This window comes from Oryctolagus cuniculus, chromosome 5 (assembly GCF_051225735.1).
Source record: "Oryctolagus cuniculus isolate XC-2025 breed Fujian yellow rabbit chromosome 5, ASM5122573v1, whole genome shotgun sequence".
In the NCBI taxonomy this organism is placed as follows: domain Eukaryota; kingdom Metazoa; phylum Chordata; class Mammalia; order Lagomorpha; family Leporidae; genus Oryctolagus; species Oryctolagus cuniculus.
In genome coordinates this window covers 18,379,305-18,393,813 of record NC_142871.1, presented here as the reverse complement: position 1 = coordinate 18,393,813, position 14,509 = coordinate 18,379,305, and the positions used below count along the sequence as shown (strand labels likewise).

The following is a 14,509-nucleotide window of genomic DNA, read 5'->3' as shown; positions in this document are numbered from 1 at the left end:
GGGTGCAGGGCCCAAGCACCTGAGCCATCCTCCACTGCACTCCCTGGCCATAGCAGAGAGCTGGCCTGGAAGAGGGGCAACCGGGACAGAATCCGGGGCCCCGACCGGGACTAGAACCCGGTGTGCCGGCGCCGCAAGGTGGAGGATTAGCCTATTGAGCCACGGCGCCGGCCCACAACCAATATTTTTTTAAAAAAATTATTTATCTGAAAGGCAGAGAGGGAAAAACAGAGATAAAGAGATCTTCCATCTGTTGGCTTAGTCCCTAAATGGCTGCAACAGTGGGGGCTGGGCAATGCTGAAGCCAGGAGCCTGAAGCTTCTTCAGGTCTTCCACATGGGTAGAAGGGCCAAAGACAGGGCCATTTTCCACTGCTTTCCCAGGCACATTAGCAGGTAGCTGGATGGGAAGTAGAGCAGTCAGGATATGAACTGGGGACCATATGGATACTGCAGTCACAGTTGGTAGCTTAACCTACTTATGTTACAACACTGGCCCCAACCAATGTATCTGAAAGTCAGAGTTACACAGAGAAAGATGGAGAGGCAGGAGAGAGAGAGAGACACACACAGACAGACAGGTCTTCCATCCACTGGTTTACTCCCCAACTGGCTGCAACAGCCGGAGCTGCACCAATCAGAAACTAAGAGCCAGGAGCTTCTTCAGGTCTCCCACCAGGGTGCAGACGCCCAAGCACTTGGGTCATCTTCCACTGCTTTCCTAGGCCATACCAGAGAGCTGGATTGGAAGCGGAGCAGCTGGGACTTGAACTGGTGGCCATATGGGATGCTGGCACTGCAGGCGGCGGCTTTACCCGCTACGCCACAGCGCTGGCCCCATGGCTTTTTTTTTTTTTTTTTAAGAAAAGGATTCATCTGTAACAGAGTTACAGAGGGAGAGACAGAGAGAGATCTTCTATCTGCTGGTTCACTCTGAATGGCCACAATGGCCAGGGCTGGGCCAGGCCAAAGCCAGGAGCTTCATTTGGGTTTCCCATGTCGGTAAAGGGGCCAAAGGACTTCAGTTTTTCCAGGTGCATTAGCAGGGAGCTGGATTGGAAGTGGAGCAGCCAGGACACAAACCAGCACCCATATGGCATGCTGGCACTGCAGGCAGCAGCTTAAACCATTATGCTACAACACCAGCTCCCATGGCTCAATTTTAAAACCACATATAAGGGCAGATGTTCAGTCTAGTAGTTAAGTAGTTGGAGTAGTTAGAACACTTGCATTCCACATCACAATACCTTGGTTCAATAAGCAGCTTAAGCAATTGGGTTCCTGCCACCCATGTGGGAAACCCAGATTAAGTTCTGGGCTCCTGGAGTTAGCCTGGCCCAGTCCTGGCTATTACAGATATCTAGGGAGTGAACCAGCAGATTTACTCTGTCTCTCTGCCTTTTAAATTGTGTGTGTATATGTGTGTGTGTGTATTCTTGAGTGTACAGTTTGGTGGTATTAAATACATTTATAATGTATAACCATTAAATATATACACACGTATATATTTAATCTGCTGACAGTGAGAGTGGGTGCTTATTAACCGAGTTTCAAGTAACATTAAATACAAATCCATGTAACAAATCACATTCTTAAGGTATAATTGCATGTTCCACCGGCAATGGATCTCAATCTTCTCTTGTTAACACAATTAAAAGGTACAGCAGCCCAGAGTCTTACCTGTTGCCATTTCTGCTGAAGGTATGTATCTTTCACTGAGTATAGATACTTGTTCATCTGGTCAAGAACTCCCTGATAATAGACCATGGCAGAATCATAGTTTCCCAGCAACGCATATTCACGAGCCAACTTTACATTCTCACTAATCATGAGAAGACTCATGCTCAACTGTAAGCTAAAAAAGAAAAAAAAAACATTTTCATATTGTGTATCTCTTAAAAATAAGTTCCAAAAAGTTTTTTCAAAGTAGCCTTCCAGGGCTCCGTCAGGGAAGTCACGTCCACGCGGACCTCACTTCCCATCTCTGCGCCTCATTCCTGTATCTCTACTTCTTTTTTTTTTTTTTTTTTTTTTATTTTTTGACAGGCAGAGTGGACAGTGAGAGAGACAGAAAGAAAGGTCTTCCTTTGCCGTTGGTTCACCCTCCAATGGCCGCCGCGGCCAGCACACCGTGCTGATCCGATGGCAGGAGCCAGGTGCTTCTCCTGGTCTACTTCTTCAAAACAGCACTTCAGTTGCCTCATCCAAACCTTCCCTCTGTGTCAAAGCCCAGCCCAGACAGCAGTGCTTCCAGGACATCCTCCTGAACTCTGAGGATCAAAATAAACTCTTCCTCTTCTAACGTCCCCTGGCATGTCACTGGGACTTTCCTCTCAAGGCATCTGTTCACGTCTCTCTACTTACTTGACTAAGTTCTTTGACAGCAGGATTTGCATCTAAAAGATGTATCAGTCTTATTAAACATCTGCAGAATGAATGTTGAAAGTTAGATACATACTTTGGAGGTATTAAAGAAAACACATGTGTTCTGAAATTAGAAACACTTTGGTTAGAATTATAATTCTGGGGCCAACATTGTGGTACAGTGGATTAAACTGCTGTCTACAACGGATTCGAGTCCCAGCTACTCCACTTCTGATTCAGCTCCCTGGTAATGTGCCTGGGAAAGCAGCAGATGGCCAGCCCAAGTGCTTGGCCCCTGCACCCACGTGGGAGACCTGGAAGAAGCTCTTGTTTCCAGTTTCCTGGTTTGGGCATAGCACAGCTTCAGTAGTTGCTGGAGTAAACCAGTTGGGGAATGAACCAGTGGATAGAAGATCTCGCTCTGTGTTTCCTTCTCTCTCTCTCTCCCTGTTTTTCAAATAAATTTTTCTGCTTTTCAAAATGAATTAAAAATAAACCTTTTAAAAAAAGAATTATAATTCTTCCAGTTAGTCAATTTCCCTAACTTTTTTCTATGCTTCAGTTTTTTTTTTTTTAACATTTATTTCATTTATTTGAGAGACAGAGTTACAGAGGTAGAGACAGACAGGGAGAGAAGTCTTCCATTTGCTAGTTCACTCCTCAAATGGCTACAACAGCACTGGGCTTGGCCAGGCCAAAGCCAGGAGCTTCTTCTGGATTTCCCACGTGGGTGCAGGGACTCAAGCACTTGGGCCACCTTCTACTGCTTTCCCAGATGCATTAGCAGGGAGCTGGATTGGGTGGAACAGCTGGGAGTAGAACTGGTGCCCATATGGGACTTTAACCTGCTACGCCACAGCACCAGCCCAATGCTTCAGTTTTAAAATCTGTAAAACAAGGATAGTAACTACTTAACTACTTCCAGGAGTTTTATTGTAAAGAATAAATGACTATTCAAAGTACCTACCATAATCTTGCCACAAGTAGTTCTTCAATACAGGCTATCCATTATTTTCCATATACAAGATCCAAGCCTAACCGCTGAACTCAGTAGGATATGGACATGCATACACAGCACCAGAAAGATGCACCTGATATGACTTCTGTTAACGTTGACAGTGAGTGCCAGTATGTATTAACTGTAAATAGTAGAGTGAAGTTCAGGAAGATCTAAGTGCTTTTAAAAGATGGCAACAATTTTGATTAGGATTGAGGCTAAGGGGATAAAAAGAAGCAAATCTGAAATCCTTATGGTGAAAGAACTGTTGAGATTACTGTGTATTTAGGAACTCACTGTGTAGGGAGACATTGAAAGTGAAGTTTCAAGCCTGGGAAACTAATCATGAGAGATCACCAGAAAGCTGAGAAGAGGAAAAAGTATGAAGTAAATGAGACTTTGACTTCTGTTGTACCTCAAGAGGATATCCAAAGAGGTGTGTCTCAGATGAACAGAAATAACTTCCATGGAGACCCCTCTACCTGGTCAGAACTATCTAGTCAGAACTTTTCCAAAATGATGTTTTTGGATATTCCCTCCTGCCCCACCATGGTTAAGATCAAGTTATGCAACAGAGCTAAATCTGAGAGAGACTACAGTTCTTACATTCTATGTATTTAAACTCTTCACTCTTAGAAGGGAGTTCCTGTGAAAAAAGCATGCCAAATATATTTCTTGAGTTTAAGTAGAATATCTGACCAGGAGGCAGGGCAAAGATGATGATGACAGGCCAAACAGGAATTTCAGTCAGATGCACTATTTGTTAGGACCAAAAAGACAAGAGAAGGTAGTCATGTAGCTACAACCTAGAATTAAGAAGATTATAGGATGCAAAATTAATAGACAAGAAACACTGACTGGTGAGGAGCTAAAAATCAGCACTGCATTCCCAGAGCAGAAAAAGGCATATACTCCTTATTAGACAGATTAGTGGGAGATGGCGCCACCACCTCAGTGGAGAAGCAGGGACATCAAAATCACAACAGCCACCTCAGGTTTCCACTCTCTGCCAGCCTTAGGTAGTTTTCTTCTCTAACCAGCTAAATTATAACTATGGATTCTTTACCTCGTTAGGCTTGATGAATACATGTCACAAGCTATGTATTAGGATAATGTATTAAGATCATTAAACCCAACATCTTTCATCTCAGTATCAGGTTCAATTTTCACGTATAAGAAAAGAAACCAAGAGAGCTGTTAATGCTCTCTCTGAAAACCAATCCTAGAAGAGTCCCAGGCAGTTAAGGAAGATTGATGAAAAACCACTGAAATGATGGGGGCAGCTGGATGCTAGTGTGTGGGGAGGATACCTGGCAGCCCAGAGAGAAACAGGCCAGAGTTTTCTAACTGTGTCCTTTCTGACTTTTTTTGCCCTGGCCAATCATTGTTCACCCTATTCCTTTCCCATTTTAGAGCCAAAAATCAGCAGTGCTAGCCCAGTATCAGACACAGACAGCAGGGCAACTCGGGCCAAACCTCTGCCTGGATAGAGGGGCGAGGTCAACCCAGTAGCTCTTCAGAGTGGTCTCGCTGCCACTCCACTCACAGATAACAACCAAGAAACACTGTTCTTAGCAAAGAGCAGTTCCCAGGCTAAGGATCCCCACGTGGTAGGACTGGGGTGAGAGCACAATATCAAAATGCTGGGGAGTCACTGAACACTTCAGTGGAGACTCACCACGACTCACCATCATAAAAGAGTGAATATAACTGAGCAAGTCATCCTCTTAGGAAGCTAGAAAGAAAAAGACTAAGAACAACCCAAAAAGTACATAGAGAAAAAAATAAGATGAAATCTGAACATAGAAATTGGATGAAGAGTAACAGAGAAACTAAAAATATATACAAGTTTTGGCCTACCAGGCATCCCATAGTCATTAATAAAGTCTTTTGCTGCAGAAAGTATATAAATACAACAAAAGAACTTTATATATATGGACTGTCACAGTGAGCCTCCCAGATAGCTCTCAGTGACCTCTGCTTCTTGGTTTCCATGCCCATATGTAACTACCTTCTCTTGAATGACGGCTTCTAACATGTACACAAAAATAATAGAATGCTGTTTCTCACTGTGATTTCCAACTTACTTGCTGTCTCTTGCTGGCCCACTCAATGGGAAAGCAGGTAACATGTAGCGAGCTGCCGAGCGCAAAGGTTCACGTGGCAAAAAACTGAGGGAAGCTTCAGACCAACAAAGAGTGAGGAACTGAATCCTTCCAACAGCCTGTGAACGAACTTGGAAGTGAATCCTTCTTTAGCCCTGACGTGACTACAGCCCTGGCTGATGACTGATTACAGCCTGTGCCCAGATTCCTGACCCAAAGAAACTGTGGGGTAATAAATGTCCAAGACACTAAGTTATGGAGTAATTTATTATGAAGCAGTACAACTATGAACAGAAGTCTATGAGTAACTCAAAGACCAGGCATCTGAGGTCCAAAAGAGAAGGAGAGAAATCCCATGACCTAAATGATGACTCTCTTGACGCTCTCATGACCACTGATAATATTCCATCTAAATAAAAGCTTCATGGTCAGGACCTATGTGTCTCTGTCATTTACTGACGTATCCTTAGCAGCTAGAACCATGCTTGTCCATAAATCTTTGAAAGAATGAGCACTGCCAGGCTGCTGTCTTAACTACCAAGATTTCTTGCTTTTGCCCAGCTCCTGACCTAGCACTATTATGTTCCTTGATCCCTGTTCATCCCTATGAAGCTAGGATTTCCACTTGATCCCCATGTGACTACTTCTGTCCACGCCTCACAGTGACACTTAGTCTGGGCAAGTGTTAGAAGAGTGTGACTGGGGCTAGCTGCTGGAAGTACAGGGTTGATCCAGACGAGCTTCAATATCAAGCGTCTCATTCTTTCCCCTCTCTTCCTTAACGGACCCCCTCCATATCCCTATCTTTTTTCTCTTTCTCCTACTTAACAAAAATTGTAATTAGTTGTTACTTATATACAGGCAGTCTTCTTGTTTTTTTTCCAGGGCCCTGGTTCAATGGCCCCTACCTTGTAGAAATCGCTCTAGGCCTTCTGTATTTAAGCTCCTTTCTTGTCAGAAAAAACTCCTTAGGAGTCAATGGACTGACATTTCCAGCAAACAGAAACATAAAGTCAATCCAAGGTTACATTAACAAAGGACCTGAAACATTCTTCGTTATCAAAGAAACAAGGTGTTAAAAGAATACAGTATGAAAGTAGCCATAGTACACTAAATGATAGACAAAAGTGGTTTTTCTCATTTCTTTAATACTCTTTAAACCTAAAACATCCTTCTTCTCAAATCAATGTCCGTACTACATATTTATGAGATCCTCCAATTTTCAAGAATATATCCTATCATTCCTAACATTACACTGGAGGACAAAAACTACCATACTACCATATCTGGAAATACTTGAAGAAATTTCTCTATTGGGGAAAAAAAGCTGGTAGGGGACAGTATTGTGGAACACCAGATTAAGCCTCAGCCTGCAACGCAGGCACCCCATATCAGAGCACTGGTCTGAGTCCTGGTTGGCTGTTTCCGAATTTCTCTATTGGGGAAAAAAAAGCCAATAGGGGACAGTATTGCGGAACATTAGGTTAAGCCTCAGCCTGCAACCCAGGCACTCCATATCAGAGCACTAGTTGGAGTCCTGGTTGCTCTGTTTCTGATCCAGCTCCTTGCTAATGTGCCTGAGAAGGCAGCAGAAGATAGTCCAAGTACTTGGGTCCCTGCCACCCATGTGGAAGACATAGATGGAGTTCTAGGTTCCTAGATGCAGCCTGGCCCTGGCCCAACCCCACCCATGTAGCCATTTGGGGAATGAACCAGCAGACAGAAGATCTCTCTCTGCTCTCCCCCTCTCTGTGTCACTCTGATTTTCAAATAAATAAAATACATCTTTAAAAAGCTAGTAGACCAACTTTTAGCAAGTATGAACTACAAACATTACCTACTAGTTCAATATTAACTCATTATATCCCACAGACCTATACATAGGACATGCATAAAATCTTAAAATTGAACAATAAATATACCATTTGAAATCATGTGTTTTTAAAATTCTCTTCTTTTGAGAAAAGTAATCTGTGATTAGAGCAACTGAAATTATTTTTAAATTCATTCCAAAAATGGCATAAACTTTACTGCAAAAGTTACTTTTACTTAATGTTTAACTGAACAAACTGATATGTAATATAAAGAAATGCATTTATGTGATGGCACAGTGGGTTAAGCTGTTGCCTGTGATATCAGCATCCCATATGCATGCTGGCTACAGTCATGGCTCTGCTCCATTTCTGATCTAGCTCCCTGCTAATGTGCCTGAGAAAGCAGTGGAAGATGGCCCAAGTGCCTGGACCCCTGCACCCACGTGGAGACCTAGATGGAGTTCCAGGCATTCTGGCTGTGTACTGGCCCAGCCCTAGGTCACCAGGACCACTTGGGGAATGAACCTGAGGATAGATGATCTCTTTCTCAGTCTCTCCCTCTTGCTAACCCTGCCTGTCAAGCAACAAAACAAATCTTAAAAAAAAGAAGACGAAGAAGAAGAAAAGAAGTGCATTTCATCAAAGTATCTTCTACGATTAGGTTGTCATTTTTTTTTTTAAGATTTATTTATTTATTTGAAAGTCAGAGTTACACAGAGAGAGGAGAGGCAGAGAGAGAGAGAGAGGTCCTCCATCTGCTGGTTCACTCCCCAAATGGCCGCAATAGCCAGAGCTGCGCCAATCCAAAGCCAGGAGCCAGGAGCTTCTTCCTGGTCTACCATGCGATAGCCAGGCCATAGCAGAGAGCTGGATCAGAAGTGGAGCAGCTTGGTCTCGAACCAGCATCCATATGGGATGCCGGTGCTTTAGGCCAGGGTGTTAACCCGCTGCACCATAGCGCCGGCCCCTAGGTTGTCATTTTACTTCTGGGAATTCCCTGCATTTCAAATGATCAGTATTTGAAAATAACTGTCCTACAATCCTGTAGTGAGGACCCTGGGACAATGTAAACTGCTCAGCATTGTGTAGTATACTACCTTGCTGTCCGACAAACTCTAATGTGTTACGACTTCTGGTTATGTACTGATAAGCTGTGGCCTATGCACTTGGGAATATGGTAGTTCTACAAATCCCTATAGTGTCAGAGAATCCACAATAACATTCTATTTTTTTTTTTTTTTTGACTACCTATTCACTAGTTATGACTTGCTGGTACAACCTGGAAGTACTCAATTCCATACTACAGGTGCCACAAGGGAAAGCAGATTAAACAAGTGTTTTATGAAACTGACAAGAGAATAGTATGATTATAGCCTTAATATAAATAATGAGATTCTCATGGTTAGAAAATAAATGTAACATTGCTAGAATGAATTACAGTACAGTGGAACCATCTGGCAAAGTTCAACTATGGAAAAAAAGAAATAGAGTAGAGCCCATATGCCTCAACCAAAGGTACTGTGAACTGGTAACAATTTCAGTGGTGGAGCAGACATACACGATTGGTTGTCTTCCAAATATTCCACTTCTATTAAAGAAGTAAAAAAATTATGTCTCTTTTTGGTAATGACAAACATTTTTTTTTTTTAAAAAAGCCTGGTTTTGGAGCCAGAGCTGTGGCATAGCAGGTAAAGCCGCTGCCTGCACTGCTGGCATCCCATAAGGGCACTGGTTCAAGTCCCAGCTGCTCCATTTCTGATCCAGCCCTCTGCTATGGCCTGGGAAAGCAGTGAGAAGACCCGGAGGAAGCTCCTGGCTTCAAATCAGTGCAGCTCCGGCTGTTGTGGCCAATTGGGGAGAGAACCAGCAGATCAAAGACCTCTCTCTCTCTGTCTTTGCCTCTCCTTCTCTCTCTGTGTAACTCTGCCTTTCAAACAAATAAATAAAACCTTTAAAAAATAGCCTGGTTTTTCTCAATACACCTGTAAAGGTTTTTAAATTGTTTCATATCTGGTCAAAATGAGATTTTTTTTTTTTTTTGACAGGCAGATTTAGACAGTGAGAGAGAGAGAGAGAGAGAGAGAGAAAGAGACAGAGAGAGAGACAGAGAGAAAGGTCTTCCTTTCCAGTTGGTTCACCCGCCAAATGGCCGCTACGGCTGCACTGGCCGCAGCCAGGAACTTCTTCCTGGTCTCCTATGCAGGTGCAGGGCCCAAGCACTTGGGCCATCTTCCACTGCACTCCCGAGCCACAGCAGAGAGCTAGACTGGAAGAGGAGTAACTGGAACAGAATCTAGCACCCTGACTTGGACTAGAACCCGGGGTGAATGCGCCACAGGCGGAAGATTAGCCAAGTGAGCTGCGGCACCGGCCCAAGATGAGATTTTTAAGAATCTCATTTTTAATTTGTAATAAAAGTTTACAACTTGACTTTTTCAAAAAAGTCAACAAACTCCAAGCACCTGCTAATAAAGGTCTTAAAAAAAAGTAAAAAGATGTTACTGGCTTTTGTTCACTCAAATAATTGATATAATAAATGCATGGATTATTCACAAATTTGTAAACAAAGACAAGAATGATCTCATAAAATTGCTGGATTTCAAGAGACATCCGCAGGGCTGGCTCTGTGGCATAGCAGGTAAAGCTGCCGCCTGCAGTGCTGACATCCCAAATAGGCGCTGGTTTGGGTCCCAGCTGCTCATCTTCCGATCCAGCTCTCTGCTATGGCCTGGGAAAGGAGTGGAAGATGCCCAAGTACTTGGGCCCCTGAACCCATGTGGGAGACCTGGAAGAAGCTCCTGCTCCTGGCTTCGGATTGGTGCAGCTCTGGCTGTTGCAGCTAACTGAGGAGCGAACCAGCGGATGGAAGACCTCTCTCTCTGCCTCCTTTTCGCTCTCTGTGTAACTCTTTCAGATAAATAAAAAATATTAAAAAAAAAAAAGAGAGAAAGAGAAAGAGAGAGAGAGGGAGAGAGAGATATATCTGCTCAGTGTATCTGAAATGATGCACTGAAAACCATCAGGAGGAAGAAAGTGTAACCCTCGCGGACCTACCACTGTCCCAGATGATATCCTATTGGATATGAGAGGCTGCATTATCCCCAAACAGTAAGAACAATGATGATGTCAAAGTAAGTCATGTCATGTGAAACCAACAACACACTGTCAAAAATGGAATATAGCCCGTCCCTTCATCTGCTTCTTTCCACCAAAAATAATTGGACAAGTCATGAAAGTCACTTTTTTGTTATTTATAGCCAGCTTATTTGTGTAAAGGATACCATATTGTCCCAGTGCCCTCTTATAGGACAATCTGTATTTTCATTCTTAATGGTAATAAAGAATATAAAAACTCTAGATTATGATTTCTAACCTACTTTAAAGCACCAGGATCAATTTTGTTGAAATAGTCACAGAACTGAAAACCTGGAACTCAATGGGTTAATAGAACACTCACGAAGATGAGACTGTCTCAAATTCAGACCCTTGGTTACACATACTAGAGAAAAAAATAATCACAGACCATGCCTGCTCTATCTCATAGCCAGCTTTTCCTACACATTTTTCTTACAGGACCACCCTTCTGCTTACATGACTTGAGTATTTATGATTTACCTAATGGTTAAATTAATTTACTTAAACTGATCAAGTTGCACTATGAACTTTTAATTCAATAACAGCCATCTTCTTAAAATTAAATACTAAAAATTGAATTTTTCAGCAAAATTTCTAGCAAACTTAAGATGTGATGCAGTACAGTGAGGCCACAAAGAGACTTGAAGTACTGTTTTTCTAAAGAAGTGATCATCAAAGAGACTAAACAGGAACAGGCAAATATTTGCGTTCATGATTCCCATTCTCTTCCTAAACATCAAATATGGGTGCCTCTATTCCACATATAAGAAGACTACTTCACCCATTTAACAAGAGATCTCAGGCTGGGTTCCACTATATTGTAGCTTCTACTGTAAAATACACAGGTCATTCATTCAGGAAATAGGTAAGAAGCACTCACTGAATTGCAAGTAAATGCACAACAGACAAAATAAATTCAGAACCAGACCTTGAAACCGTTTTTGTTTACTGGACAGGGTACCATTTTATTCTAGATAGATTTGTTTCTTTGCTTCGTGAGAGGAGACAAGGATAGACTACTATTAATCAGCATCAATGTCGGAAGTCTGGAGGTGTTTAAACAATATTTATCTGCAAAACTGATCTCCTAAAACAAAAAAATAACAGATCACACAGCTTCCCAGCATTTCAGTGAACAAATCGTGTGTGGCTTTCCAAGTGGCAATACGTTAGTAAACAATTTTCAGAGCATTCATCTCTGGGCCACGAAAGCAAGCACATGTGAACTGCAGTCAGTCACTGCTAATTATAAATACGTTCAACAAATGAACGGCCCATGACCAATCACAGCATGGCATACATTTCTCTTAACCTTTACAATCATATCATGAATAGTCAGGCAAGACAAAATTATTATTATTTTACAAAAAAAAAAAAAAAAAACCAAAAAGAAATTTCAGGAAAAAAGGTCCCCCAAATGTCTATCTGGTTTTAAACTTTTGTTCAGTTTGCCTGAACAAAACAAATCAGTAAGTACAATTAAAACATAACTAAAAAGCCATATTCAAAGCCCTAACAATCAACACCACATGCAATATCTATTTAGTGTGTTATCACCAGTGTCCACATTGTTTTGATATGTTATCTTTTTTAGACAGCCAAGTAGCTTAGAAAATAAAAGCCCAAACCATTTGTTAGAAACAGAAATTTAACAATGTTGTTAATACAGTAAACTCTAACAGAGTCTCTAACCCTCAATACTTGTCATAACTGTGATACACATTTCAAAATAATACGCAGGACCGCTTGTAGACTATATAGAATGCCTAATAATCTACAAAACAGAAAGGCGTCTTGAACAACCAGCGCCACAAATGAGCTTTATACAGCTTTTCACAGTCTAGGGATGTGGAAAAAAATGCATCAGCAGGGCATTCTTATTTTTAAAACACGATACAGCCCACGCGGATTGTTACTGCGAATACAAGACAAAGAATTTTGCTACTATTTCTTCCCTTAAGAACTGATGGCTTAAAAACAAAACAAAACACATCTGCTGGGGGTGGGGTGGAATCTGGCTGTATACCGAGACATTTAGTACGACTCTTTCCTGACCCCTACGAAGGTGGCTATCACTGTGACCACGCAGCAAAGATCGAGCGCGCACATTCTGCAACATCAGGAATGATTTCAGCAGCAACTGCAGGTCTGACGGCAGCTGGTGCTTCCAGGAGAAGCGGCCTGCCGGAGTCGGCAACACACAGCCGTGAAGAGGAAACCATCTTTGATGAGATACGGGCTTGCGATCACCCGAGGCTCTCAAGGACCCGCGCCTGCCTTTGTCACTGTAAGGCGCGCTGCACGAAACGAAGGTTTCGAGGGATGCGATTTCTACAGGGGCCGAACAACACTCAGCCAGGAAGGGAGCTACGCCTTCCCCGAGGACACGGGGCTCGGGATAACACCAAAGACCACCGTGCTGCACGACAGCACTCCCACCCAACCCGCTGGAGCAAGCACGCTGCTTCCCAAGGTCCAGGCTTGCGGGGTTTCTCAGGGGGCGCGGGCCGGACACACGTTCTCTCAGCCGGTGACTTCTCCGACGGCACTGGCCCAGGGTCCGACAGGAGCCCCAGACAGGATTCCCCAGGCAGGGGGAACTGTCACCTGACCCCCAAGTGTCAGCCACAGCGGCAGGGACCGCAGACAGCGGCGCAGACACAGACACGCTCCCGGCGGGGTGCGCGGTGGCCCCGAAGGCCTCGACGACCCGGCCCTGGGCAGTCGGGAGTCCCTCCGGCCAACACTCACCTGCGGCGGCCCAGGCTCCTCGGGAAGCCGCCCACAGCCAGACGGAGCGGAAGGGCCGAGCGGAGATCCGGGCAGGGTGTTAGGAGGACCCGGAACAGACCCGGCACCCGGCCCTCTGCTCTCCGAAGCGGCACTGCACCCTCCAACCGCCCCCACCGCCTAGCGCTGCTTCTGCTCGCCTAGAATTTGAAGGCAAACCCGCCAGGGCCACTTCCGGTGCCAGAGCGGGGCTGGGCCACTCGGGCGCACGCGCGCGACGCCCCGAGAGCGAGCACGTCTGGCGGCGTGCGCGCCACCGCGCGGGGGCCCTGGACGGGGGTGTGGCCCGTGCCGGCGCGCGCCTGCGCAGTCCCGCGCCGCTCGCTTCAGCCTGAGAGGAGGGGCTGTAGGGGACCCTAATGAACCGTACCTCGTGTGCCTCAGTATTTTTTTCAAGTGCTGACTCATTTTCCCTCCCATTTGATTTCCGCCACCTTCCTCGGAGGTTAGGAAGTCCGAGTGTCCGTTTTACCCGTGAGTGTCAAGGGTCCTGCGATTCGTTTTTGACAAACCCCAGCGTTAGAACTCAGAATTCCTCATAGGCCCCACAGGAATAAAACAGAGAGGGCATGAACCTGTGGCCGGGGGGAGGCGTTTCAGACTCGCTGTCCTTCAGTTTCTGACAGGAAAGCTTGCCGGTCGTTTCCCAAGGACTGATACAGGTGCGTGGGAAATACATCCATTCAGGCACCACGTGTTCGTGGAGCGACTGCTGGTGCCAGAGTGTCGAGCACTGGATATAAGTGTTTCACCACATAGGACGTGTCATGGGGTCTAAGGTTTGTAGAAAATAATAGGTTCTGGCCGGCGCCGTGGCTCACTAGGCTAATCCTCCTCTTAGCGGCGCCGGCACTCGGGGTTCTAGTCCCTGTCGGGGCTCCGGATTCTGTCCCGGTTGCCCCTCTTCCAGGCCAGCTCTCTGCTGTGGCCAGGGAGGGCAGTGGAGGATGGCCCAGGTGCTTGGGCCCTGCACCCCATGGGAGACCAGGAAAAGCACCTGGCTCCTGGCTCCTGCCATCGGATCAGCGCGGTGCGCCGGCTGCAGCGCGCTGGCCGCGGCGGCCATTGGAGGGTGAACCAATGGCAAAGGAAGACCTTTCTCTCTGTCTCTCTCTCTCACTGTCCACTCTGCCTGTCAAAAAAAAACAAAACAAAAAAAAAACAAAAACAAAAACAAAACAAAACAAAACTCATATTAATGAAGCACAGGAAACTACATAATTTTTGATATCAAGAACCAGTTCAGGGAGATAAGAGATGAATTAGGTGAATTCAACCTTAAACCTTTATATGAATGCGAAGGTA

At 44.6% G+C, this 14,509-nt stretch overlaps 1 protein-coding gene across 6 annotated transcripts in view; it reads right to left on the bottom strand.

Annotated features, from left to right (window-relative positions):
* The window catches only part of KATNA1 (katanin catalytic subunit A1), a 39,463-nt gene extending 25,995 nt beyond the window's left edge, over positions 1-13,468 (bottom strand). For 2 of the 6 annotated variants that reach the window (XR_016234480.1, XM_008249907.5), the window contains exons 1-3: positions 13,166-13,412; positions 2,364-2,424; positions 1,680-1,854 (exon numbers count right to left, since the gene is read on the bottom strand). Coding sequence is in view for 2 of the 6 variants with exons in the window: in XM_008249907.5 (XP_008248129.1) it covers positions 1,680-1,854; positions 2,364-2,395 (207 nt within the window). In the remaining 4 variants the exon portion in view is untranslated. Of the gene's footprint in view, positions 1-1,679; positions 1,855-2,363; positions 2,425-13,165 lie in introns of all 6 variants that reach the window. The other 4 variants (XR_016234481.1, XM_002722435.6, XR_016234482.1 and 1 more) reach the window with 4 other exon arrangements.
* Positions 13,469-14,509: the final 1,041 nt, after the last annotated feature.